Here is a 24846-nt window from a genome sequence, read left to right as displayed (position 1 = left end):
AAGTAGAACGTCTATCAGAAGGTGATCCTGCCCAATCAGCATCTGAGTATCCAACGATCTGCTCATGACCTCGATCCTCAAACAATAAACCTTTGCCTGGAGTTGATTTTATATACCGAAGAATGCGAACAACTGCATCCCAATGACTATCACACGGAGAATCCATAAACTGACTCACAACACTCACAGGAAAGGAAATGTCAGGTCTTGTCACTGTAAGGTAATTTAATTTACCAACCAACCGCCTATATCTTGCAGAATCGCTAAGAGGCTCCCCTTGTCCTGGTAGAAGTTTAGAATTCGGATCCATCGGAGTGTCAACAGGTCTACAACCTGTCATTCCTGTCTCCTCAAGAATATCTAAGGCATACTTTCGTTGTGAGATCACAATACCTGAGCTAGACTGAGCGACCTCAATACCCAGAAAATACTTTAGTTTGCCCAGATCCTTAGTCTGAAAGTGTTGAAAGAGATGTTGCTTCAATTTAGTAATACCATCCTAGTCATTGCCGGTAATAACAATGTCGTCAACATAGACCACCAGATAAATACAGAGACTCGAAGCAAAATGCCGATAGAATACAGAGTGATCAGCTTCACTCCGAATCATGCCAAATTTCTGGATAACTGTGCTGAACTTACCAAACCAGGCTCGAGGAGACTGCTTTAGACCATAAAGTGACCGGCGCAAGCGACATACAAGGCCACGAGACTCCCCCTGAGCAACAAACCCAGGTGGTTGCTCCATATAAACTTTATCCTCAAGGCCACCGTGTAAAAAGGCATTCTTAATGTCCAGCTGATAGAGGGGCCAATGGCGAACAACAACCATGGATAGAAAAAGGCGGACTGATGCTATCTTAGCCACGGGAGAGAAGGTATCACTGTAATCGTGCCCAAATATCTGAGTATATCCCCTGGCAACAAGACGAGCCTTAAGACGATCAACCTTACCATCTGGACCAACCTTGACTGCATACACCCAACGACAACCAACAGTAGATTTACCTGAAGAAAGAGGGACGAGCTCCCAAGTACCACTCGTATGTAAAGCAGACATCTCGTCAATCATAGCCTGTCGCCATCCTGGATGAGACAATGCTTCACCTGTAGACTTAGGGATGGAAACAAAGGACAAAGAATATAGAAAAGCATAATAAGATGATGACAAACGATGATAACTTAAACCAACATAATGGGGATTAGGATTAAGGGTGGTCCGTATACCTTTCCGAAGTGCAATCGGTATACTAGGAAGAGACAAGTCCGCAGTAGGAGCAGGGTCAGGTGCAGGACGTGAATCAGCTGGGCCTGATGCTGGGTGCGGACGACGATGATATGTCAAGAGTGGTGTTCCTGTGGCAGGGAGTCTAGGAGGAGCCACACTAGACTCTCCAACGGTAGGAATGGGTAAGACTTCTGTAGCGGAAGGTGAAGGAGGAGCTATAGTAGACTCGGGTAAGACTTCTGTGGCGGAAGGTGAAGGAGGAGCTATAGTAGACTCCTTAAAAGTTGGTATAGGTAAGACCTCAGATATATCAAGGTGGTCAGAATGGTCATAAGAGGTAAAGAAAGGTTTAGACTCAAAAAATGTGACGTCAGAGGACATAAAGTACCTACGAAGATCAGGTGAGTAACAACGATATCCCTTCTAAACTCGAGAATAACCAAGGAAGACACACTTGAGAGCATGAAGAGCTAACTTATCCTTCCCAGGGGCTAAGTTATGAACGAAACAAGTACTCCCAAAAGCACGAGGGGGAACATAGTATAAGGGTGACTGGGGAAACAATATTGCATACGGAATCTGATTCTGGATGGGAGATGAAGGCATCCGATTAACCAAATAACAAGCTGTGAGAACTGCATCGCCCCAAAAACGCAACGGAACATGAGATTCAATGAGAAGTGTGCGAGCAGTCTCAATGATGTGCCTATTCTTTCTCTCTGCAACCCCATTTTGCTGAGGGGTATAAGGACAAGAGGTCTGATGAATAATTTCTTGAGAAGTCATAAACTGCTGAAATTGAGAGGATAAATATTCTAAGGCATTATCACTGCGAAAAGTGCGAATGGTAACACCAAATTGATTTTTAATTTCAGCACAAAAATTCTGGAATATAGAAAACAACTCCGAATGATCTTTCATTAAGAAAATCCAAGTACATCTTGAATGATCGTCAATGAAACTAACAAAATAACGAAATCCCAAGGTTGAATTGACTCTACTAGGACCCCATATATCAGAATGAACTAAAGAAAAAACAGACTCTGCATGACTCTCAATACTACGAGGAAAGGAGGCTCGGGTATGTTTCCCGAGCTGACATGACTCACATTCTAATGTAGATAAACTAGACAAACTAGGCACCATCTTTTGAAGCTTGGATAAACTTGGATGTCCTAAACGTCTGTGAATTAGGTCCGGAGGATCTGTAACTAGACATGCTTCAGAGGAATTGAGTGGGTTAAGGTAGTAAAGGCCTTCTGATTCAAGTCCTGTTCCAATCGTCTGTCCCGTACTGCGGTCCTGCATAATAAAAGAATCATCAATAAAATATATACCACAATGGAGGGCACGAGTCAAACGACTAACAGATGCAAGATTAAAAGGACAGCCAGGGACATAAAGAACAGAATCTAGAGTGACAGAGGGTAGGGGATTCGCTTGTCCAACACCTTTTGCTTTAGTTTGAGACCCATTGGCTAAAGTAACAGTGGGAAGAGACTGTGAATACGCAATATTTGACAAAAGTGATTTATTACCAGAGATATGATCAGAAACGGATGAGTCCACGACCCATTGTCCAAGAGTACTAGACTGAGAAACACAAGCAAAAGAATTACCAGCAACAGAAGTATCAGTCTGAGCAACAGATGCTACTTGTGGAGATGTCTGCTTACTTGCTCGATATTGAAGGAACTCATTATACTCCCCTTCAGATAAAGAAAATCCCTGTTTACCTGTAGTCTCGGTCTGACCAACATAAGCATTTTTGGGTGGGCGACCATGTAAAGAATAGCACACGTCACGAGTGTGTCCAAGTTTATGATAATAAGAGCACTTGGGTCTAGATCTTCCAAAACGACCTCCTCCTCGTCTATTCTCCATAGTTTGAGATGCCCGATTGTCCACTGACTGGGATACGAGGACAGATGAGTCAAGTGTCTGTGATGAGCTCACTAGGGGACTTGGTGCTGCAGCAAGGCGAAGTAATCGAGAAAATAATTCATCAACTGTGGGGACAGTCGGACTAGCCAAAATCTGGTCACGTACTGAATCAAGGTCATTAGGGAGTCCAGCGAGTGTAAGAACTAGAAACATCTTCTGTCGTTGCTCTTGTTGCTTTTCAATACTAGCAGAAACTGGCATCAACGTCTCAAATTCTTCCATGACTGCCTGTACTTGTCCCAAGTACGTAGACATATCCAATTCCTATTTCTTCAAGCTTGTCATTCGCGATATTACATCATAGAAACGGGATATATTATTAGTGTATAAATTACGAGCCTTTTCCCAAACTAAATAACATGTCTGGAATGGACGGAACAAGAGCATCAATTTGGAATCAATCGATCGCAACAGGATACTACATAACTGAGCATCGACCTTCTCCCAAAGTGTTTTGGCCTTTTCATCACCTTCGCTAGCCTTTTTTGTTAAATGATGTTGAACTCCTTGACCTTTACACCACAACTCGACAGACGAAGCCCAAGGTAAGTAGTTTGAACCTCCCATTAAAGGTTCTGAGGTAATCATAACACCGGAACTGCCAGAACCCAGGTTTTTAGACCCGAAAGCATTGACTCCCAAAGACATCATTGGATTATCACCAAATAACAGAAAGAATTAACTGACAACTCGCTGAAACAGATGAAGGAAACACTGTTTTTGCCGGAAAATTACTGTAGCTGACGGAAAAAGTCAGTGTAGTCACCGGAAAAAGGTAGTGGTCGGACTCAAACGAAAAAGGTATCAAACGAAAAAGGTATGGATAGACTCGGAATTACTAGGCAATCCGACTGTCCAACTGGAAGATTTTCAAAAAATGGCCGGAACAGTGTTCACGCGCCGGCGCGTGGGGTGTGTATGTCGGATCTCGCCGGGAAGTTCTGGCGTGTGAGGGCGCGTGTAAGGGAGTTTTCCGGTGGGGTTTGGTCGCCGGAGCCTGAGGAGTCTTGTGGTGGTGTTGGTTTTTTACATACACCAACAGAAATTGATGTGATTACGGGCAGCCTTCTAAGTCGCCGGAAAATTGCACGGCGACGAGGTGTTTCTTCCCGGAAGTTGCTGGAATGATGCACAACGATAGGTTTCTCACTAAAGCTCAATACACGGGAGAAAATATGATATTATTCACATATGTTAAACATGATACAATGAGCCCTATATATATACATAACATATCCTACTCCTAATACATATGGGATTATGGTTACATAACTATTCTAACAATATCCATCTATTCAGAACATTGCATTCTTAATAAAGGTTGTTAGCGTGTTAAAGAGTTTAACGTTAATGTTGAGTTGCGTTCTTACAGAAATGTTCGAATGTCAAGTGTTAGCATGAAGTTAGTTCTTCATTGGTTAATTATGAGATGCAAGTGTATCTCACACCTATAAATAGGTGTATCTTTATTTCATTATAACCAGTGTTAACTTCATTTCTTCACATGGTATCAAAGTCTACGATTTTGGTAGAACCCGCTCAATGTTTTCGTCTCTCCGGTGACATCAGCTCCTATCTCCGATGAGTGGCTGCTCTATCTTTCTAGTGGCCATTCCGACAGCGCCACGGCTCTCTCGGCAGCACTCTAGTGTCCTTTCTGTTGACCTTTTGGTCCATGACCATTCCAGCGGCGCACGCCTCTGGCCAATTTTTTTGACAATCCAGAAGTTTTTTCTATCAACCCCAATACTTGTTGGCTTCTCTAATGTCAGAAAAAACCTTCTGGATTGCCATTTATCTATGTCAATACTCATTGGCATTAGCTTCTAGCTTTTGGTAATGTCAACATGTTAGTATTTTTCTTTTGGTTTTTCTTTTTTTGCTGGTGTCCATTGCCAATTTTAAGTTTCTCCGACAAGATTGGCATCCACTTTACTTGATATTCTCCTTTTGTATTAGCCTATTTCTTGAGTGGTGTTGTGTCGGTACTTATGGCCGTGTGATTATATTTCTTCATCATAGTTAGACTAACATTTTGGGCACCATAGGGTGTGGCCTAATAGTCAATGAAATAGGTCAAAACCATAGAGACCAGGGTTCAAATTCCAACAGAGACAAAGGACAAAGAACACTAGGTGATTTCTTCCCATCTGCCTAAGCCTTGGTGGACATAGTTACCCTTACCCGTGACTACATGTTACAAAAAATTAGTAAATTAGATTATCTTTTATGCTAGCTGTCAGCGCGACCAGATGTTTGTTTAGTAGTATTATTTTATTCTAACTTCCCAGTTTATGCTAATTGGTATCCCACTCATACTCATTTTCTCTGGACAGTGTGCTTTCACCAATTCTCAACATGCCTATTTCTGAGTCCAAAAGACAGAGAGTGTTGGTTGCCTCCTGTGTTATGTTCTCTGAGGTTAGTATTATATCTATCTAGAATACCTGTCTGAGTCAACAATTTATACAGATGTTTAAGATAGAACTCTGTCGTTCTTATAGTTTAGCTGTACACTTTTGTTTCTGGTGCTTTCAGTATTTTGATTCATGTTTCTGTCACCTGTATGTTGCAGGTCTGGCATGCTGTTGGTAGGGATCGAACTCCTCTAAGGAAGCAATATCTAGAGGTTATCTTACCACCTTTTATTGCAGCCTTAAGGAGGTGGCGACCCCTCTTGGCAGGAATTCATGAACTGGCAACTGCAGATGGTTCAAATCCTTTTGTTGTTGATGACCGAGCATTGGCTGCAGATGCCTTGCCCCTTGAGGTAGATATATTAGACTTCCATGTGCATAGTGATGGAATTTCAGCTCTAGATTTTACTGTAATCTTTTTGTGGAGTTGGAGTTTTTAGAATGAATGTTGAATAAAATGACATGGTCGTTACAGCTATCCATAATTGTTCATGTATTTTCTTAATTGATTAGGATCTTTTCACATCCAGCTTAAGGCTTTGTGGTTGGCTTTCTGTTCTGTCGCTATCCATGTCTGCAGTTTCTATTTTGTCCGTCACATAAATTAATCTCTTTTATTTCTGTAACCGCAGATTAATAAATTCCACTTTCGTTTATACAGTCTCTCTCTCTTCAGCCAAAGAAACATTTTGCAAATGCTGCTGCATTTTGTTAGTCAGTTGCATCTATGAACTTACTAAAGTCTTCTGTATATGTTAATCTCCAAGAACTTAGATATTCTTTTATCCAGGCTGCTCTTTCTATGATCTCCCCTAGCTGGGCTGCTGCTTTTGCATCTCCACCTGCTGCTATGGCACTGGCAATGCTAGCTGCTGGCGCTGCTGGAGGAGAAGCTCCAGCACCAGCAACAACCACACATCTCAAGCGGGATTCTTCATTGCTAGAGCGCAAAGCGGCTAGACTTCATACATTTTCAAGTTTTCAGAAACCGATAGAGGCACCTAGCAAATCTCCAGCTATTCCCAAGGACAAGGCGGCAGCAAAAGCAGCGGCATTGGCTGCTGCACGAGACCTTGAACGCAATGCAAAGATAGGATCAGGAAGAGGTCTCAGCGCAGTGGCAATGGCTACATCTGCACAGCGACGGAGTAGAAGCGACATGGAACGCGTGAAGAGATGGAATGTTTCTGAAGCCATGGGAACAGCCTGGATGGAATGTTTGCAGTCAGTTGATACTAAATCAGTCTATGGGAAAGATTTTAATGCTCTGTCTTACAAATTCATTGCTGTCCTTGTTGGAAGTTTAGCTTTAGCGAGAAACATGCAAAGATCAGAGGTCCTCTTCATATATATGCCACTAGTTTTTTTCTTTGATAGGTCCATACAACTGTCATTATCATTGTTGAGGTTCATTATATGATTCCTTGTGTGGCTATGTGGTTATAGGTTGAGAGGCGGACACAAGTGAACGTAATTGCTCAGCATCGCTTGTATACTGGAATACGCCAATGGAGAAAACTTATCCGTAGCTTGATAGAGATTAAAAGTCTTTTTGGCCCATTTAGTGATTGTCTGTACAATCCTCAGCGTGTATGTAACTTGCTGCTTTGTTGTACTTGTCTGATCAATGGTTGTACAACTTAGGATTTAATGACTATCTTTTCGAGTAGGTTTACTGGAAGCTGGATAACATGGAAACATCTGCAAGAATGCGGAGATGTTTGAGAAGGAACTATGGAGGATCAGATCATTTTGGTTCTGCTGCAGATTATGCTGATCAAACTGGATTAAAAGAGGGGGAAGATCAAACAATCAGTCCATCAAAAGCCTCTCTTTTGGCAGCAGATGCTATTTCCATTGAGCCAGTGCACGAGGATTATGAACAGGAAGATGATCCCAACTTGGACAGTAAAGTAGGTGACATGGAACATCATGGTGACATTCAGAACAGAATATCTGGAACAGAGCAGCCACGGCGGACATCTTCAGAATCTGGAGACCCTCCAGTTACTAACCACCAAGACATGGTGCAGAGTCCTTCAGCAGTTGCCCCTGGTTATGTTCCTAGTGAACATGATGAAAGGATTGTCCTTGAGCTTCCATCATCAATGGTCAGGCCGTTGAAGGTTTCTAGAGGAACTTTCCAAGTAAGTTCGCAGATAAAAAATATGCTTTTTACGAAATATTTCCTTAACTAATAAGGTTATTGGCTGATTACGTATAAGCTGCTAATTTTCTAATGACTGGCATTCTGAAGTGCACACATCTTTTGAAACTCAATTGCCTCAAAGAGAATAGGATGACTGGAAGATTAGTGAATTGAAGAAGTTGTACATACTACGTCAGCATGTTGGTGCTGCCTTCTGTGAATAAAATTTGCATATTACTGATTAAAAAAAAAGAGATTAGTGAATTGAAGAAGGGTTTGAATGTCAACTGAGTAACTGCAATCTGGTGAAAGTATTTGAAATCAAAGGTTTCCCTGCGCCCCTGCAAATGGGCATCAGCTGCCGTTGCATTTGGGGACGGGGATCATTTCTAGTCCAATTAGATTCTAAGTTTCAGATTATAACCGTGCGTCGCTGGCCCTCGGGGATTTCTCGGTCATAAAAAAAAATACATTGTCTCCTTGGTAAAAAAGCTGTTTGAATGGTGTCCTTTAAAGTTTTGACTGTCTTTGTTTGGATTGTAAAGTTGTAGTTGTAGGGGACAGGTTATCTTTTTGTAAGTTAGGACACAAGATTGCCTAATCTTCTTCTTAACTATAAGTGAAAGTTATAAACAGGTGAAATGATTTCTTGTTTCAGATTACTACGAGGAGAATAAATTTTATTGTTGATAACATTGGGACCAATGTTGTTGGGGATGGTCTTAATTGCAGCAGTGAAGAGAAAGTTCAAGAAAAGGATCGAAGCTGGTTGATCTCTTCCCTTCATCAGATATATAGCAGAAGGTGAGAGTAATGATGTTTCTGTTTTAGATCTATTAAGACATCGCAAGGACAAAGTTATTTGAAAACCCCCTCATTTGATTGCAGCTGTGGTACAATTTGAGATGCTCATTCCCATTTATTGATTTGTAGTTTTTCTTTGACCTTCTCCACTGCTGGGTGCGGAGAGATTCAGTTACTGTTTCATAGTAGAGTTGAGAATCTTCTAGTTGGTTGAGACTATGATACTGTTATATTTTTAAACAAAGAGTAGAATAGATATCCAAAGCATAACAAATGGAGAATAGAATTCTGATATTTATAAACGTAGATAGGATTACATAAATATATCAAGAATGTCAAGAAACATATTTTTATGTGGTATGTCTTTCATTCAGTTGGAAGCTTGAAAGGAGATTTTCACTCTTTCAAATGTTGGTCGCATTTCAAGCTGGAAAAAGGACTTGCCAGCTCTCTTACACATTTCAGTCACATTTCACATGCTGCTCACTTTGTTGAAATAATTAGTCCCTTTGCTAGATTCTTGCTTTCTCTTATGTGATTTTTCCAGGAGGGTTCACTTATGGACCCCATGTGTGTTGTGAAGTGATTATTTCACTAATCAGTCTAAATTTTCTAAGGTAGAAACACACCATTTTGCTTTAGTTGACATTTTGTTTATTTAGAAAGTTTTCTTTCTTTAGCGGCCACATTACCTGACTTTTTGTCTTTACAGATATCTTCTAAGGAGAAGTGCATTGGAATTATTTATGGTCGACCGGTCAAACTTCTTCTTTGACTTTGGGGTATTACCTTCTACTACATTGTTATGATATCATGCTCTTATTTTTATATTACTTCAACAATTAGGTTAATTTCCTTGATTTTTGCAACAGAGTACTGAGGCAAGAAGAGATGCATATCGAGCTATCGTTCAAACTCGTCCCTCTCATTTGAACAATATCTACCTCGCAACTCAGGTTTCTACTTCTCTGTTGCTTAATCATTGGTCTATAGCAGATGAACAAACTTGGTTTTTAGTTAGTTTGCAATAATATGTGTGAGCCGTGCTTGACATATTGTACTTGTATCCGTATCCATACAAAATTACACTGCAGAAAGACTTGAATCTTCATGGTCAAACAAGAGTTTCTGCTTTCTTTAACATCGACCAATCTTCTATCCGGTTATATGTTTATGCCACTTCTCCTCTTGCAGAGACCTGAACAACTTCTTAAAAGAACTCAACTCATGGAACGTTGGGCTCGCTGGGAGGTATGTTTGAAAATTGAAATTTCACTACTATCTATTTCGGGGAAAGGGGAAGAAGAAAATGAAAATTCAGTGTATGTGTGTGTGTGTGAGAGTGAGAGGGAGGGAGAGGGAGAGGGAGAGGGGGAGGAAGAGAGAGAGAGAGCATGCAACCCACATTCTAAAGGCAATCGGTGGAAAGAGAGAATGCAAACCACATTCTAAAGGCAATCGGTGGAATGGGTAGGGTAGTCAGAACATTAAAAGCTTTTGCCAACCCTTAACCTTATACAGCCAATGTGGAACAAATGCATTTTAAACTCCCACCCATACCCTACACGCGAATTGATGATTTCTCTCTTCTTTTGCATTTTTTCCGGCTTTGTTCTCTCTCTCTCTCTCTCTCTCTCTCTCTCTCTTTCTTTCTCTTTCTCTTTGTTGAGAAGACGAACTAGCTCAACAGGCTGAAGAATGCTCAGCAGGTTGAAATGGGGGTCTGGAGAGAGAGAGAGAGAGATTAGTCTCAATAGGTTAAAGATTGGGCTTGGAGTAAAGTTAGTAGCTCAATGGGCTGAGTATAGAGAAGCTCAGTGTGATAGTATAGGTATAGAGAAAATGGTTGTAGAAAAACAGAGGCTCAACATTTGACTCTAATACCATGAGAAAAAATCTAAGCGTCCAACCTAAAAAATTAAAGCAATTTACTATTTCTTTTCTCCCCCCAAAAAAAGAAAAAGAAAAAAAGAGTCTTGAAGCAGTGAGTGGAATAGCACAAACCCTCTGCAAACCATACGAGCCAAATGATGGTTACCATGCGAAAGAGTGGTTTTGGTACCATGTGAAAGAATCTTTGGTACCATGTGAAAGAATCTAAACATCTGACCAATATCTTAAGACGATGGTTGGATTAGCTCAGGACCTTAAAAACCCCTTGGAAATGCTTACAGAGCCAATTACGGGCAAGCGCATTATCTAACAATATATATCCACATCCTTTAGTTTCAACTTCAAGTGCTCATTTTCCTTTGTCACACAGATTCATAATTTGCTAATCTGTATCTTTTCAGATCAGCAACTTTGAGTATCTAATGCATCTTAACACACTGGCCGGACGTAGCTACAATGATATTACTCAGGTACCATTTTCTCATTGTGAGGACTCGAGAAGAATCACTTGCTAAGTTGACCAGTTTTCCGTCGGTTTTGCAGTATCCTGTATTCCCCTGGGTCATATCTGATTATACATCAACCAACTTGGATCTTGCTAATCCATCTTCTTACCGAGACCTCTCAAAGGTTGGCATATATCATATTTCACGTGTCAAATCATCACCAGGTTGTTATATGGCTGACATATGAAATGTGTACGTGCAGCCAGTTGGAGCATTGAATCCTGATCGGTTGAGGAAGTTTCAAGAGAGATACTCTAGCTTTGATGATCCTGTCATCCCAAAGTTCCACTATGGCTCACATTATTCAAGTGCAGGAACAGTAAGTTCTTTCTCTTACTTGCATTTGGTTGTCCCAAGTCATTTTTAAACTATTGGGAGGGATGACTATACCTCTCTATATTGTTGGATGTCCTGAATAATTCAACATATTAGTTGACAAGTCTGTCAGCATTCAATGCATACTCTACCAAGCAATAATCCAGTGTTTTTGAGAGCGCGAAGCGCAAAAAAGCGACCTCGCCTCGCTTCAAAAGCGAAGCGCACGCTTCGTTGAAGTGAAGCGCAATTCTTAAAATACATATAATATATATAATAATTAATTTATAAACTGAAATACATATTAAAAAAATCAAATAAACTAAAATATAACTAAAATATAACATATATATATATATATAATAATTAATTTTCTAAAGTGAAATACATATAAAATTAATCAAATAAACTGAAAAATATAACATATATAAATAATAATTAACTTTATATACTGAAATATACATTAAAAAATCAAATAAACTAAAATATAACATATATATATAATAATTAATTTTCTAAAATGAAATACATATAAAATTAATCAAATAAACTGAAAATATAACATATATAAATAATAATTAATATTATATACTGAAATATGCATTAAAAAATCAAATAAACTTTATAAACTGAAATACACATTAAAAAATCAAATAAACTGAAAGATATAACACATATATATAATAAGTAATTTTATAAATTAAAATACATATTAAAATTAAGAAGAATAAAAGGGAGGGAAAAAAGAAAACCAACGCCTGCCCTAGCTGTGCAGACACTGGAGGAGAAAAAGTGAAAAAGAGAAGAGAAGAAGAAGAAGGAAGAAAGAAGGAAAAAGAAAGAAAAAAAAGAGCAGAATCTGGACGGGAACAAGAAGAAGAAAGAAAGAAGAAAGAAAAAAATGAGAAGAAGAAAGGAGAAGAAGAAACTTACCTGGAAACCCTAGTTAGAAGAGAGAAGGGGTCTCTGTTTTGTCAAGCAATTACAGAAACGAGGTTAGGGGTTTGTTTTGTATAAATTAAAAACAGACCCAATTTTTTTTTTTTTTTTTTTTTTTAAAAGGCCCAGCTGCGATTTTTGAACAAAAGCGATTGATTCGTCGCTTCGCTCACCTCGTCGATTTTTCCTCTGAAGCGTGTGCTTCAACTGTTCGCGTCGCCTTAGGCACAGAAAAGCGATGCTCTGTCGCTTCGCGCTTTAAGCGACGAAGCGCGCGCTTTTCCAAACACTGCAATAATCTCCTTCGAGATGCTTGCATTTTCATTCATCTCTTGACCTTCTGACACTTTTGGTTATTTGCTTGTTCTGGCTCGGTTTGATTCATAGATAATTCTGTCTCTGTTCTTTGTTATAAATGTTGAATATGCATTACTTGTGTGTGAACATAGGCTGCAATGATTTTAAGATTCTGTTCTAAGCCTTTGGTATGAATTTTAATGTTACACCAGGTGTTGTATTATCTAATCAGGATGGAGCCCTTCACTACTCTATCTATTCAGCTCCAAGGTGGCAAATTTGATCACGCAGACAGGATGTTCTCAGATATTCCTGCCACTTGGAAAAGTGTTCTTGAGGAGATGAGTGATGTTAAGGAGTTGGTATGAACTATATATTACTTCTACCTCAATACTTTTACAATTTGAGTTTCACTAATTAACTTTACTCAATTCTTTAGAGAAAAGTAGATTAGAATAATTTCTTCAAGTTGGATAGTCAACTAGGATTGTTTTATATCAAGTGGGTCCTAAAGTGAAATGATAGATTAATTGTTGTTCTTTTTCGTGACATCTAAAGTGACAAAGTATTCCGTTTTGGACATTAATTTGGTGTCCTAGAAAGGGAAGTAACATTCAATTGGAAACAGAGGGAGCAGATAATGCTTTCAGCTTCTAATAGATTTGGGATTCTATGATATGTTTTCTTTTGTTGTTTCTAGAGTCAGTTAAATCTTTTGCACCATGTTTTCCTAAATTCAATACGTCATATCTTTATTTCATCTTTCTTAATACCTAGGTTCCGGAGCTATTTTATCTTCCGGAGATGCTAACAAATGAGAATTCAATTGATTTTGGTACGACACAGTTGGGAGAAAAGCTTGGTATGCAGTACAATTTAATTGAATATAGATGCAATACAAAGCTAAATTTTGTCGTGGCACTGTCATATCATTTGCTTCTCATCTCTGTTCAGACTCTGTGCGGCTTCCACCTTGGGCTGAGAACACAGTTGATTTTATTCATAAGAATCGGATGACACTTGAGAGTGAGCATGTCTCTGCTCATTTACATGAATGGGTTGATCTTATTTTTGGGTAGGTTCTGTCTGTCTTTCACTTGAGAAGATCATTTACACAATCTGGTTTGCCTATGTACTGTGTTACTCTCCTTGAGATTTTCGAAGTGTGAGGAGTTGTTTTGGATGCATCAAAAGTGGCTTTCCCCTTAAATGTTGTCTCTTCTTTTTCCTTCTCTTTCCTTTTTAAAAGATATTCTTTGCATACTCAGGTATAAGCAACGAGGAAAAGAAGCTATACAGGCAAATAATGTTTTCTTTTACTTGACGTATGAAGGAACAGTGGATATTGACAAGATAACTGATCCAGTATGCTTCACTTCCTGTTCTTTTTGCTTTAATTATCCCACATAACTTGAATACTAGTAACTTTTATATCTTAAATCTTGTCAAAAGGTCCAGCAGCGTGCTATGCAAGATCAGATTGCGTACTTTGGACAAACTCCATCTCAACTTCTTACTGTCCCACACATGAAAAGGATGCCACTGGCAGATGTTCTCCAGCTACAGGTAAGTTCATTGCATACATAGGTTCTCCCTTTTTAAGGTTTTCAAAGTCAAGTGTAACATATATATGAGTAAAATTGGTTCTTTGATAGTTCTTTTTTTGTACATTTGAGCTGATATCTTCCTCTGTTCTGTAACCTTGCATCTTCTTGATGCCTTTATTTGTATTATTCAACTTACTTCATCAAAAAATATATACAAGTAAAATTGAAATTGGCTAAAGTGAGCAGTAGTAATTTTCTTTTTGATTAATTTAGATCAGGGAAGTGTAAGCCTAGAACTGTCTGTCTTTTGCTCATATAGAGGGGTGAAATATTTAATTGTTGTAGGTTGATGTTAATTTCACCCCTTTAGGAAAAGAAAAGGAACTCAACGGGTCGGTTGTAGAACACAATGATTTCTTTGTCATTTTCTGCCTGATTTATGAGTCGATTTACCCTTTCACCTTGGTGGCAGAAGATCACCAATGTCTTATTTGCTTATGTGGCACTGTATTGCCAATTCTGAGCCTCTGTATTGTACTTTGTCAAACTTTCAAGTCTCACTTTTCCCTTGGGCCCTTCTTTGGAGACCCCGATTTATTTTTTGTTTGTGTTGCTGTATCCTATTCTTTTGAGCAAGTTCGTCGTATGAATCTAGAGAATTTGTTTGTTAAGCCTGGATGTTCCTTTCTGCGTGGAGGTCTGAGTGTATCTTGTTTCTAAGACAATTTATGATTCAGTTTTGAGCGGATGGTGCAGCTCATTTTCAGTTACTAAGTATTATATTATCATAATAGGTGGAATCAAATTTAACCTTGGGACTTTCTCATTTAATTTTGACAGACCATCTTCCGGAATCCTAAAGATGCTAAACCGTATATGGTTCCCCACCCAGAGCGCTGTAACCTACCTGCTGCAGCAATGCAGGCATCTTCTGATTCACTTGTAATTGTTGATATGAATGCTCCAGCTGCTCATGTAGCTCAGCATAAATGGCAACCAAACACACCAGATGGCCAGGGAACACCTTTCCTCTTTCAACACGGAAAACCTGGTGCTAGCTCCGCTGGTGGAACATTCATGCGTATGTTCAAGGGGCCGACTGGCTCTGAATCAGAGGAATGGCATTTCCCTCAAGCCCTAGCATTTGCAGCTTCTGGAATAAGAGGCTCATCCATAGTTGCAATTACCTGTGACAAAGAAATTCTTACAGGCAAGCAGTATATATATTCTATTTATTTAAATCTCAAAAAATTTTAGTTATCGAATTGTCGTTGTGAAAGTATCATATTTGAGTTCATTAACCCATTTATATGTAAGCTTGCTTTGTAACCTTTTTTTTGTGGGTTTTCTGTTCAAGTGAATGGTTAGCATTCTTCATCCTGTAACAATACTTTGATGGTCAAAACTCACTTATCTTAGACAAATTTCCTCAGCCAATATACTGCTTTTGATGTTTTGCAAATGAAGTTAGGAATTACTCCCTATGCTCCATATCATGTGGCATGCATCCCTTTCTAGTCCGTTCCTAAAAGAATGACCTTACTGTATTTGGAAACAATTTAACTATAAACTTCCCATTTAATCCTCAATGACATGCTTTTATAGCCAAAAATGTCATGGAATATTGAGAACACAAGTTCCAAAAGTCTTTCTTTCTTTCTTAAACTCCATTCCAAGTTAGAACCACCACATACGATGAGCTTGGAGGGGGGGGGTGGGGTTTATATACTAGTGCTCATTTTGTAATTTTCTTCATTCATCTCAAATTATCTACTAGAGGGCAGAAACCCCTTACTTCATTTCCTCTGATTCAATTTTGAGAGAGTGCCAGTGGATTCCTTAGTTGGGCGGAAAAAAAAAGTGATTGAATGCAAGACCTTTCAATGAAGCGAGATTAGCATTGCATGCTTTATGTTGTTGCTGAATCCTAAACATACTGACTAATAGAAGTTCCTGGACTTGTATCTAGGTGGCCATGTAGACAACAGTGTGCGGCTGATATCATCAGATGGGGCAAAAACTTTAGAAGTAGCCAGAGGACATTGTGCCCCCGTGACATGCCTGGCTTTATCTCCAGATAGCAATTATCTTGTTACAGGATCTAAAGATGCAACAGTGCTTCTCTGGAGAATAAATAGGGCATCAATGCCGCGCATCGGCAGCACGGCAGAGGCTTCCACTGGTTCAAGCACACCTTCAACCAGTAGTACTACACCAAACAGCTTGAGAGAGAAAAGTAAGAGGCATCGAATTGAGGGTCCCATACATGTCCTTAGGGGCCATCTTGGGGAAATATTATGCTGCTGTGTGAGTTCAGATCTTGGGATCGTGGTTTCATGCTCCAGCTCGTCAGATGTCTTGCTACATACTATAAGAAGGGGTCGATTGGTCAGAAGGCTGGTTGGAATGGAGGCACATTCTGTCTGTCTGTCATCTGATGGAATTATAATGGCTTGGAATAAATCATATAAAACACTAAGCACCTTTACTCTTAATGGAATTCTTATTGCAAGAATACAGTTTCCTCTCTATTCCACCATTAGTTGCATGGAGGTTTCTGTTGATGGACAAAATGCATTGCTTGGAGTAAATCCATCTGCTGAAAATGATGGACCGTCAGACAATAAGTCTATGAAGTGGCAAAAGCCAGGACCTGGGGATTCTGATGTCGAATCAGATGAAAATGGCAAAGGAAATATATTAGATATCTCTGTGCCTTCGATCTGCTTCGTTGACATGTATACTTTAAAGGTAGAGTTAAGACTTCTTTTGGACCTTATTTTTTTTCTCTTTTCCTGTCCACGTCAAAATTGGCATCACTGAGTGAGGAACTGTAAGGCAGACCATCTAGTTTGTTTGCTGCTTTGCCAAGTCTGGGTTGTCTATGCTGCTTCTTAGCACCTTTTAACCCATGCAACTTGAAATTCAATTTTCTTAGTTGCTTGATGATAGGAAGTACGCTCATTTCTCACCTTGTTTCGCTTGTGTGTATGAAGCAGAAGCTGATGTTTTGACTTGCAGGTTTTTCACATTATGAAGCTTGGAGAGGGTCAAGATATTACGGCTCTGGCTCTGAACAAGGATAATACTAATCTCTTGCTATCGACAGCTGATAAGCAGTTGATAATCTTCACAGATCCCGCCGTAAGTTGAATACTCTTTTTTTATGTTAAGAGGTTTTTGCTCCTTATCAAAAAAACGTTGAGAGTTTTTTGCTAATGCTAATTTTTGGGTTCTATCTTTTGGTTTCCATCCCTATCTTCTTCCTTTCATAAAATATCTCCAAGTGACTAGATATATGAAATGCTAATATCTATAAACGCCATGTTTAGCATCTAGTGATCGAAAGAAGCATATGTTACAACTTTTCATTGAAGGCTAGTGCATTTTTGTTCGCTCTTTATGCCCCCACACACCTTAATTTCTTGTCAACTTGCATTTTTGTGGATACCCTTGGGCCCTGAAATATCTCTTAATTAGATAATTATGTTAAAAGTTCTCTCTGGAATAGCATTTCCGTGTTTGAATGTTTCTATTAATGAGAAAGATGTGAGTGCTATAACCATTAAACAATACATTATAAAAGGTGAATTCTAATCTACCATATCCTCACTTGTCTGTGCCACACTCTTAACTCTTTCATAAAATTCCTTCTCTTCCCTACGGCCACCTGGCCAGCCCCACAAAAAAGGAAGAAGAAGAGAGAAACGAACAAAAGAAACAACCAAATTCCATTCTCTTATAAGGTAGAAGAAAATTTACTGTATTAAATACTGGAAAATGACTGCAAAGGCCCTGTTGGCATGAGTTCCATGGTGAGAAGCGCTTCCCACTTTAGTTAGAGATTCCTTGTTGCACAACCACAATAGTAAGTTTGACACTTAAATTTAAATGGAGTTTGTTCCTATAACTGCAAAAAGAAGCTTTAGGCAATTAGGCTTATACAGTTGGAACTTAGTTATCTACGACGAATTAGCTCCTAGCTTCACTTATGTCATTTTGTGCTAGACTGTGCAAACATCACTGTGGAAATTAGTGATTAATAAATTTTATGAATATCAAAATGGATTTCTTTTGAAAATTCACTGTTAATGTCATTCTTCTAAATTAAGAGTTTATCCTGATTTCCCCGGGCTTTAGTCAATGGCAAACAAGGCAAGATGTGTGGTATGTGCATATCACGAGTTTGAACCTAATTTGTGGACCGAGCCCTGTATTTAAGTGTGGAGAATGGTGAGAGGGGAGGGTTATAGCTTATAAACATCTTAGTTGACTTTCTTTCTATCCATATCATATGCAGTTGAGCTTGAAGGTAGTGGATCAAATGCTTAAGCTGGGTTGGGAAGGTGATGGACTCAGCCCTCTTATAAAGTGAAAGTTTCAGGAAATTGGACTTTGATTCACCAAGGGTTAACCAAAGTTTCTCCTGGTAAAAATCCCATTCATATCTTACAAGATGAAAAGTGCTATGCATCAAATACTAAAATTTTGGATGCATAACTGACACGCAGCGGCTCCTTCTCTTGACTGTATCATAGTCACTGTGCAACGAGGATAACGTTTTACATTGACATGTAACATGAGTGTACTGTAATAGGTATACCACAGGGCTGTCCAGTAGTTTTTTTACTGGGTTCAGCATTTTTATTTTTATTGTTTTGATCGATATAGTTGTACATGCTGTCCAATTGTTTGATGTTAGAGTATAGGAAATTTAGCCATTTGATCTTTTCTTCCCCGTCCTCAATCACTGTATTGGGACTTCAGTGTCATGGAATCACAGTCAAGATACTCCCTTGTAAATGTTCTCTTGTAAGATGTGCTTTTTTACATGTTTATTTAGCTACTTCTCTCTGTTCGTCATTATTTTTGCCTTACAATTCTTTTCTTATTTTGGTATTGAGATGTAGTTGAGACACACGTGTCACACAGTTGTGTGTAAATGTATATGTATATATAATTTCCCTACGAACCTTAGTTGCTATACTGAATCCTGCTGGTCATTGGGACCGAGAAGTAGGTTAAAGATGCAAGTGTAGTGCCCACAACTTTAGGGCAAAATGACTAATAGAAGTTTTTTCATAGGAAATTTGTTAGTTTTACTTCTAACTGTACTTTTTCAGATGCCTGTTTATTACTCGTGAACAGTGAACAGTGTACAGCGATGAGGAGTTAAAGTCGATGCAACTTCTAGCCGCGTTTCAGTCTTTGAAGATAGAGAATAGAATTGAATTTTGCTACAATTTTCTCCTGACCTGAGGTCGGGCAAGGGGGGCAGTGGTTATTCCAATGAAAAACTCAAACTGACTTAAAACAAGGAAAATGTGAATGTGAAGCAATGATACCTTTCTTAGAGTTCAGGCCTAAATCTTCAGTCTGGTCGATGTTATTTGGTAGGCTTATTTTGGATAGTCTCTAGTATACAGAACTCAGTGAGGAGATCTAAAATATCTATGGCTCTCTTTATTGGCCCTATCTATGAAAGAAATGTACGTGCAGTCCGCCGTCGATGTGAAGATTAATCATTGTCCTGTAGTTGACAGTCTTCTTGTCATCACTCAATTTGAAAGCAAAGTAACGTAATAGCACAGCAGAGAATATCTTCATTTGCCTGTAAGCAAACTCCTTGCCCAGACAGATTCTTGGCCCGGCCTGTTTTACCAGCACAGTAATGTATAGACAATTCATGTTCAATTCTTTGACAAATGATTTTAAAAACTGATAAGGAGCTTTAACCAACCTGGAAAGCTGTAAATTTGAAGGGACTCTCTTGTCTGAAGAAACCATTCCCATCAAGCCATCTCTCTGGTTTATATTCTTCTGCATCATCACCCCATATAAATCTCATTCTTCCCATCGCGTATGGTTGGTAAGACACCATGTCCCCTTTGTTCACACTAAATCCATCTGGTAAGGTATCATCCGAAAAGCTTAGTTTTGCATCCTACAATGTGAGCGCAAGAAACAAAATTAACATCTGAAAGCATACATCTACTTAGCGACTTCTGTATGATACAAGAAGATCCTTATTACCACTGGAACTGCAGGATAGAGCCTAAGAGTCTCTGTCAATGCTGCATGAAGATATTGCATCTTTTCAAGGGCATCTTCACTCACATTGGCAGCAAAATCCGTTATGTCCATTGCATCTTGTTTCTCAGTTACTGCTTCTTTAATCTCTTGTGCTACTTTCTCCTGTACTTGAGGGTACTTGCAAAGCATATATATAAACCAAGAAAGGGTGGTTGCTGTTGTATCTTTGCCTGCTATAATGAAGCTCAATATTATATCACGCAGAAACTTTGGATCTATTCCTGTTATTTGCAGAAACCTTGACAAAATGTCTTCTTTCTTCCACTGCAACTGGGAAATGATTATAATGTGAAAACATCTATCGTCATTAATAAAAGTAGAAGCTAAAAAGTGATTCACCTACAGATAAATTAGCTTCTGGTTTACTCATCTGCTCGGTTTTTCTGTGGATCAGCTTATAAACAAACGCATCAATAGTTCTTATATTGTCCTTTAACTTGGCTTCTGATCCGATATTGAGAGCTTTTTTAATCTTCCAGAAGATATCAACATATCTCCAAAGTGTCATTTCACTTGCATTGTCAAATGCATCGCCAAATTCTCTGCCTTCATCGTTTGAACCACACATGCTGTCTAGCTCAACTCCAAAGGCAACTCTGAATATAGAATCTAGAGTTGCTTTCATGAATAGATCCTGCATTCATGAAAAAATATATGTTTTCTCGTCTGGTCAAAACAAAGAAGGGTTGTTCAATGAAGTCTAGTCATGGAAACAAAATACTTGGATATCAACTATCTTGCTGGAATTGGCAGCTTCGGACAACATATGGGCAAGCTTTGCCACATTTTTTCTGAAGATCACACTGCTGAAATCCCTCAAAACCCTCGTCGAGAACTCGTGGCTTGACAATTTCCTCTGTTCCCTCCACTTATCACCATCAACTGTGAATATCCCATCCCCTAACAGGTCCGTTAAAATGCTGTGATGATACCTTCCCTGTAGATTATACAAAATACTCAAGTCGCAACACGAGTATCATTCTATCATTTGTTACAGTAGACTGGTAGATTCATAGCTGACTGCAACTAATTTAGAAATTGAGGCATAGCGGATCGATTGATAGAACAATAGCAGATTTACAGTTGCATGATGCAGATACTGAAAATCATTATGCAGATACTGAAAATTAGATTCAATGAACTGCAACTAGATATATTGACTTTTCAGCCAGATTGGAAAGTCAACTAATTTCTAATTTCCAACTCCAGCTGCTTAGAATTTACACAAGATTTTGTACTACTATAGCAGCTGTGATAAAAAATAATCAGATCTGATTTACATCAAGCAAAGTGATTTACAAAATTCTCATTTATCAGATTAAAACTGCAGCCCAGCTCTGTTGATCTGTCCCAAACATGGAATAAGAAACTTTGAATTTTTTAATGTACAAAAACTGTGCTCATATTTTCAAAAGCAGAGAACACTACTTGTCCATCATTTCTTTCATTATTGATGCTTCTACTCAACTTCAATGGAGTTTAGTCATGAGTGAATAAGTTACTAAATAAAGGGGTTTAAAGAAAAAGCTATTTGGGATTTGAAGAAAATGACATACCCTGCCGTAGTTGTCAAAGTTTGTTTTGAGAATGTACTCAACATTAACAGGATCAGCAGTATAAATCTCATTCCTGAAAGGGCTAATCAATCTGTAAGTCCTGTATTTGCCAGCAAGATCAGTCATGTAATGGTGCAACCTGTGGAAGTTGAGAAGCTGATTGAAAATGGTGCCACCAATTGGATGGTATAATCTCTTTTTGCCATGTTTCCCTAGTATTTTTCTGGTCAAAATATGAACTATGAACCCACAAAAAATAAGTGAGAGAATGGTTGCTGGTATGTAGATCATGGAGCTCTGAAGAATATCCATGGAAACAACTAACCTGTCTTTGTTCATATCTGGCTTATAATAATGTATCAAATAATATGCGTCATAGTAGTTGAAGATGGTCCACCTAAGCTCAGAAGGTTGGCTCGTTCTTTGTTTTACATTAGTTTTTAGGTAATCTCTTTTGTCTCTCTCTTACTTCCTGTTTGTCCTTTTGCCTCTCTTCCTCCCCCCCGCCACCCCCAACTCTTTGGCAAAAGATAAGTGTGAAGTTGATGTTAGGTTCCCTATGAGTTAGGCAGCTGCTAAGCCGTCAAAATATCAAGTAGGGTGGAAAATCGACAAAGTGTATCAAATCGAATTATAGTTTGGTGTTGGAAAAAAGAAGCCGATCATAATTGATTGGTTTGGTTTTAACCAAAAAAAGTTTAACTAAAATTAAATCAACCCGGCATTATATGTATACAAGTTTTAAAATATTTTATACATAAAAATATTTATTGTAATGTAATTTATGAATATTTCTTAGATTTTTTTATATTACTCTCTTTTAACGTATTATTTCAAGCATGGACTTAAACCTTTTGAATTGTCCACTATGTTATAACCCATAATTGTTAGTAACTCAAATAAAGCTCAAAACAAAACCAAATCAATATCAATGTTCACAAAAAAAATTCAATTCAATACTAGGAAAGACAATTATATATATATATATATATATATATATATATATATATATATATATATATATATATATATATAGAGAGAGAGAGAGAGAGAGAGAGAGAGAGAGAGAGAGAGAGAGAGAGAGAGATAGATAGAGAGTCTTCTCTATAACAGCCTCATTTGTTCATATATTTTTTTTGGCTTTTATAGTGAATGGTTGTTATACACCTATAACAACATCTGACTTTTAAATATTTTTTGGCTGTTATAAATAAAAATTATCCAAAAAATAATTATTTTTCCTTTTTTAATGTTATATATAAATATAAGAAAACTACTCAAATTTATCAAAAGATATGCATATTTCACTAATTAAATATTGAAGAAAGCTAATACATTAATAAATTCATGACTAAACGCATAAAGATTTAAACTCTAAGGAAGACATTTTAAAGCTACCTAGAAAAATAAATTCTTTCAAAGATTGATGGAAGAACTTTGTAATTGTAGCTTGTTTTGTAGATTTATTCTCTTACTAACGATATAACACTTGAATTGACGAAGATTCGTGTCCAAATTTTCAGCAAAAAAATATCCAATAACTTTCCCTTGAAGACAATCTAAGAGTTTAATAGTCAAATTTTTTATCTATATATTTTCAGATTTTGTCCAATGGAAAAGATATCATGTGCAAATCTTCAAATCTTATATCTTATGCAAGATAGAAACTATGTTTAATGGAAAAGATTATGTGCATATTTTTAAAGCTATTATTAGTAATCTTAAAGATTCTATATGGCTGTTATAGAGGGGTAATTTTACAAAGAGCTTTATGCTATAAATATGGCCGTTGTTGTTATAGGTAAAAAGCTGTTATAGAGATGTAAAATATATCGGTTCTGGGGACAACTTGGTTTTTTTGTGAATGATTGTTATATAAGGATGTTGTTATAGAGATGTCTGACTTTATTAGTTTTTCATTGGTTTAAGACAGTGAAAATACATAACTTTTTGTTATTGTCTAGTCATATAATTAATACTTAGTACTTAATAATCGTACTTATTTTATCAAGACTTAGTACTTTTAGATTATATTCATTTTCATTGTGGCTTATTAATTAACAATATTTATTTTTATGCAATTTTATTATCTTTATTGTTGAATATCTTAGTATAATGCCTTGACTCATCTCACATTAGTTTGTGTTATTTTCTTGAGTAACACCTTATATAATTGTATCCAACTAGTACCAACTACCAAATAAATTTTTGGAGCACAAGTTATATGTTTTGCTATGACGATTTTACCGGGAAAAAAATCCGAAAAACCCAAGAAAACAGAAAAAAACCAAGATTTAAAAATTCAATTTTTTTTGGTTTGGTTTGGTTTCGTTTATAGATTTAAAAACCTGATACAATTGGTTTGGTTTGATAATTGAAAAACCCAAATCAACCCGACCTATATACATCCATAATGTCAAGAATCCAGTATTTCTAAAGCCATGTTTGTACAACCTGTTATTGGGTAGCATCTGATTTAGTCCATTAACTTTTTGGTTAGGTAACATTATAATTTCTTGACTTAATCATCACGTGCCAGAAGAGAATTTAGAATCTAGCGTCAGTGAGTTCAGAATGAGTTTGATCCTATAATATATACATACTGATAGTCGGCTATATAGACACTATTTACACTCTAAATGTACCATACTTTATTGTTGTTTTAAAGGCAAAACGATAACAAAATACTCTAATTGGTGGTCTTTCGCTTTGCAGGAACTAATCCAAGTTAGGAAGAGACTATGGAGTGTTTTGGAGTAAATAATGTAGATATAAGGCCAATCAAGAAGAACCCAAACGAAAATAAGCAAGAAAGAGGCAAAGGAGGACTGGACAAGAGGCCACCGTGACCGCGGTCGATCGCGACTGGAACGCGGTAGGCCAAACGATTGAGGTAGGATAGTTGCATTTCACCGGAGTCGCATCGCATTCTGCCGCAGCCACGATCGACTGTGTAATCGCCCAGAAATTTTGGGACTAAAATGTAAATTGGAGGAAACTTATCCTAACCCTTTATAAACTCAACAAACTCGCCCAAGTAAAGATTAAGCTTGTTTATAGACTGAATTGGAGGCAAGAACAAGTGTGAGAAGAGCAATCAACCATTAGAGTTTTTCAATCTTCTCTTTGTTATCTTTATTTGCACATTATGAATACTT

The 24846-nt window shown here is 37.9% G+C and overlaps 2 protein-coding genes across 3 annotated transcripts in view; one reads left to right on the top strand and one right to left on the bottom strand.

Moving 5' to 3' along the window:
* The window catches only part of LOC107794315 (BEACH domain-containing protein C2), a 31416-nt gene extending 12514 nt beyond the window's left edge, over positions 1 to 18902 (top strand). The window contains exons 11-31 of the mRNA XM_016616797.2: positions 5509 to 5593; positions 5748 to 5942; positions 6380 to 6925; positions 7036 to 7179; positions 7260 to 7736; positions 8397 to 8542; positions 9255 to 9324; positions 9415 to 9498; positions 9737 to 9793; positions 10837 to 10905; positions 10979 to 11065; positions 11144 to 11260; positions 12705 to 12854; positions 13270 to 13354; positions 13447 to 13567; positions 13761 to 13857; positions 13945 to 14058; positions 14880 to 15249; positions 16009 to 16790; positions 17061 to 17183; positions 18340 to 18902. Of these exons, the coding sequence (XP_016472283.2) occupies positions 5509 to 5593; positions 5748 to 5942; positions 6380 to 6925; positions 7036 to 7179; positions 7260 to 7736; positions 8397 to 8542; positions 9255 to 9324; positions 9415 to 9498; positions 9737 to 9793; positions 10837 to 10905; positions 10979 to 11065; positions 11144 to 11260; positions 12705 to 12854; positions 13270 to 13354; positions 13447 to 13567; positions 13761 to 13857; positions 13945 to 14058; positions 14880 to 15249; positions 16009 to 16790; positions 17061 to 17183; positions 18340 to 18414 (3994 nt within the window). The 3' untranslated portion in view covers positions 18415 to 18902. The remainder of the gene's footprint in view (positions 1 to 5508; positions 5594 to 5747; positions 5943 to 6379; positions 6926 to 7035; positions 7180 to 7259; positions 7737 to 8396; positions 8543 to 9254; positions 9325 to 9414; positions 9499 to 9736; positions 9794 to 10836; positions 10906 to 10978; positions 11066 to 11143; positions 11261 to 12704; positions 12855 to 13269; positions 13355 to 13446; positions 13568 to 13760; positions 13858 to 13944; positions 14059 to 14879; positions 15250 to 16008; positions 16791 to 17060; positions 17184 to 18339) is intronic.
* A 305-nt stretch (positions 18903 to 19207) lies between these two features.
* On the bottom strand, positions 19208 to 22128 carry LOC107794316 (cytochrome P450 704C1-like). Of its 2 annotated transcripts, none has more exons than XM_016616798.2 (6): positions 21689 to 22121; positions 20854 to 21069; positions 20476 to 20766; positions 20073 to 20402; positions 19780 to 19983; positions 19208 to 19691 (listed from the first exon to the last, which is right to left on the bottom strand). In XM_016616798.2, exons 1-6 carry the CDS (start codon positions 22025 to 22027, stop codon positions 19512 to 19514), a joined length of 1560 nt encoding a protein of 519 aa, XP_016472284.2. In that variant the 5' UTR covers positions 22028 to 22121; the 3' UTR covers positions 19208 to 19511. The 2 variants fall into 2 exon arrangements, with proteins under 2 accessions (XP_016472284.2, XP_016472285.2); XM_016616799.2 differs by having other exon boundaries at positions 19272 to 19691; positions 20073 to 20396; positions 21689 to 22128.
* Positions 22129 to 24846: the final 2718 nt, after the last annotated feature.

The sequence above is a fragment of the Nicotiana tabacum genome, chromosome 7, assembly GCF_000715075.1.
Source record: "Nicotiana tabacum cultivar K326 chromosome 7, ASM71507v2, whole genome shotgun sequence".
NCBI lineage: Eukaryota > Viridiplantae > Streptophyta > Magnoliopsida > Solanales > Solanaceae > Nicotiana > Nicotiana tabacum.
This window is presented reverse-complemented; position numbering and strand designations above follow the sequence as displayed.

Bases quoted from the DNA above. Each gene is read 5' to 3' on its own strand.
- LOC107794316 (XM_016616798.2), bottom strand. From the start codon at position 22,027: ATGAACAAAGACAGGTTAGTTGTTTCCATGGATATTCTTCAGAGCTCC. The intron at 20,767-20,853 runs GTATTTTGTTTC...TCATGAATGCAG, and splicing joins GCAAGATAGTTGATATCCAA to GATCTATTCATGAAAGCAAC. The intron at 19,692-19,779 runs GTTGGTTAAAGC...CTGGTAAAACAG, and splicing joins TCAAATTTACAGCTTTCCAG to GCCGGGCCAAGAATCTGTCT.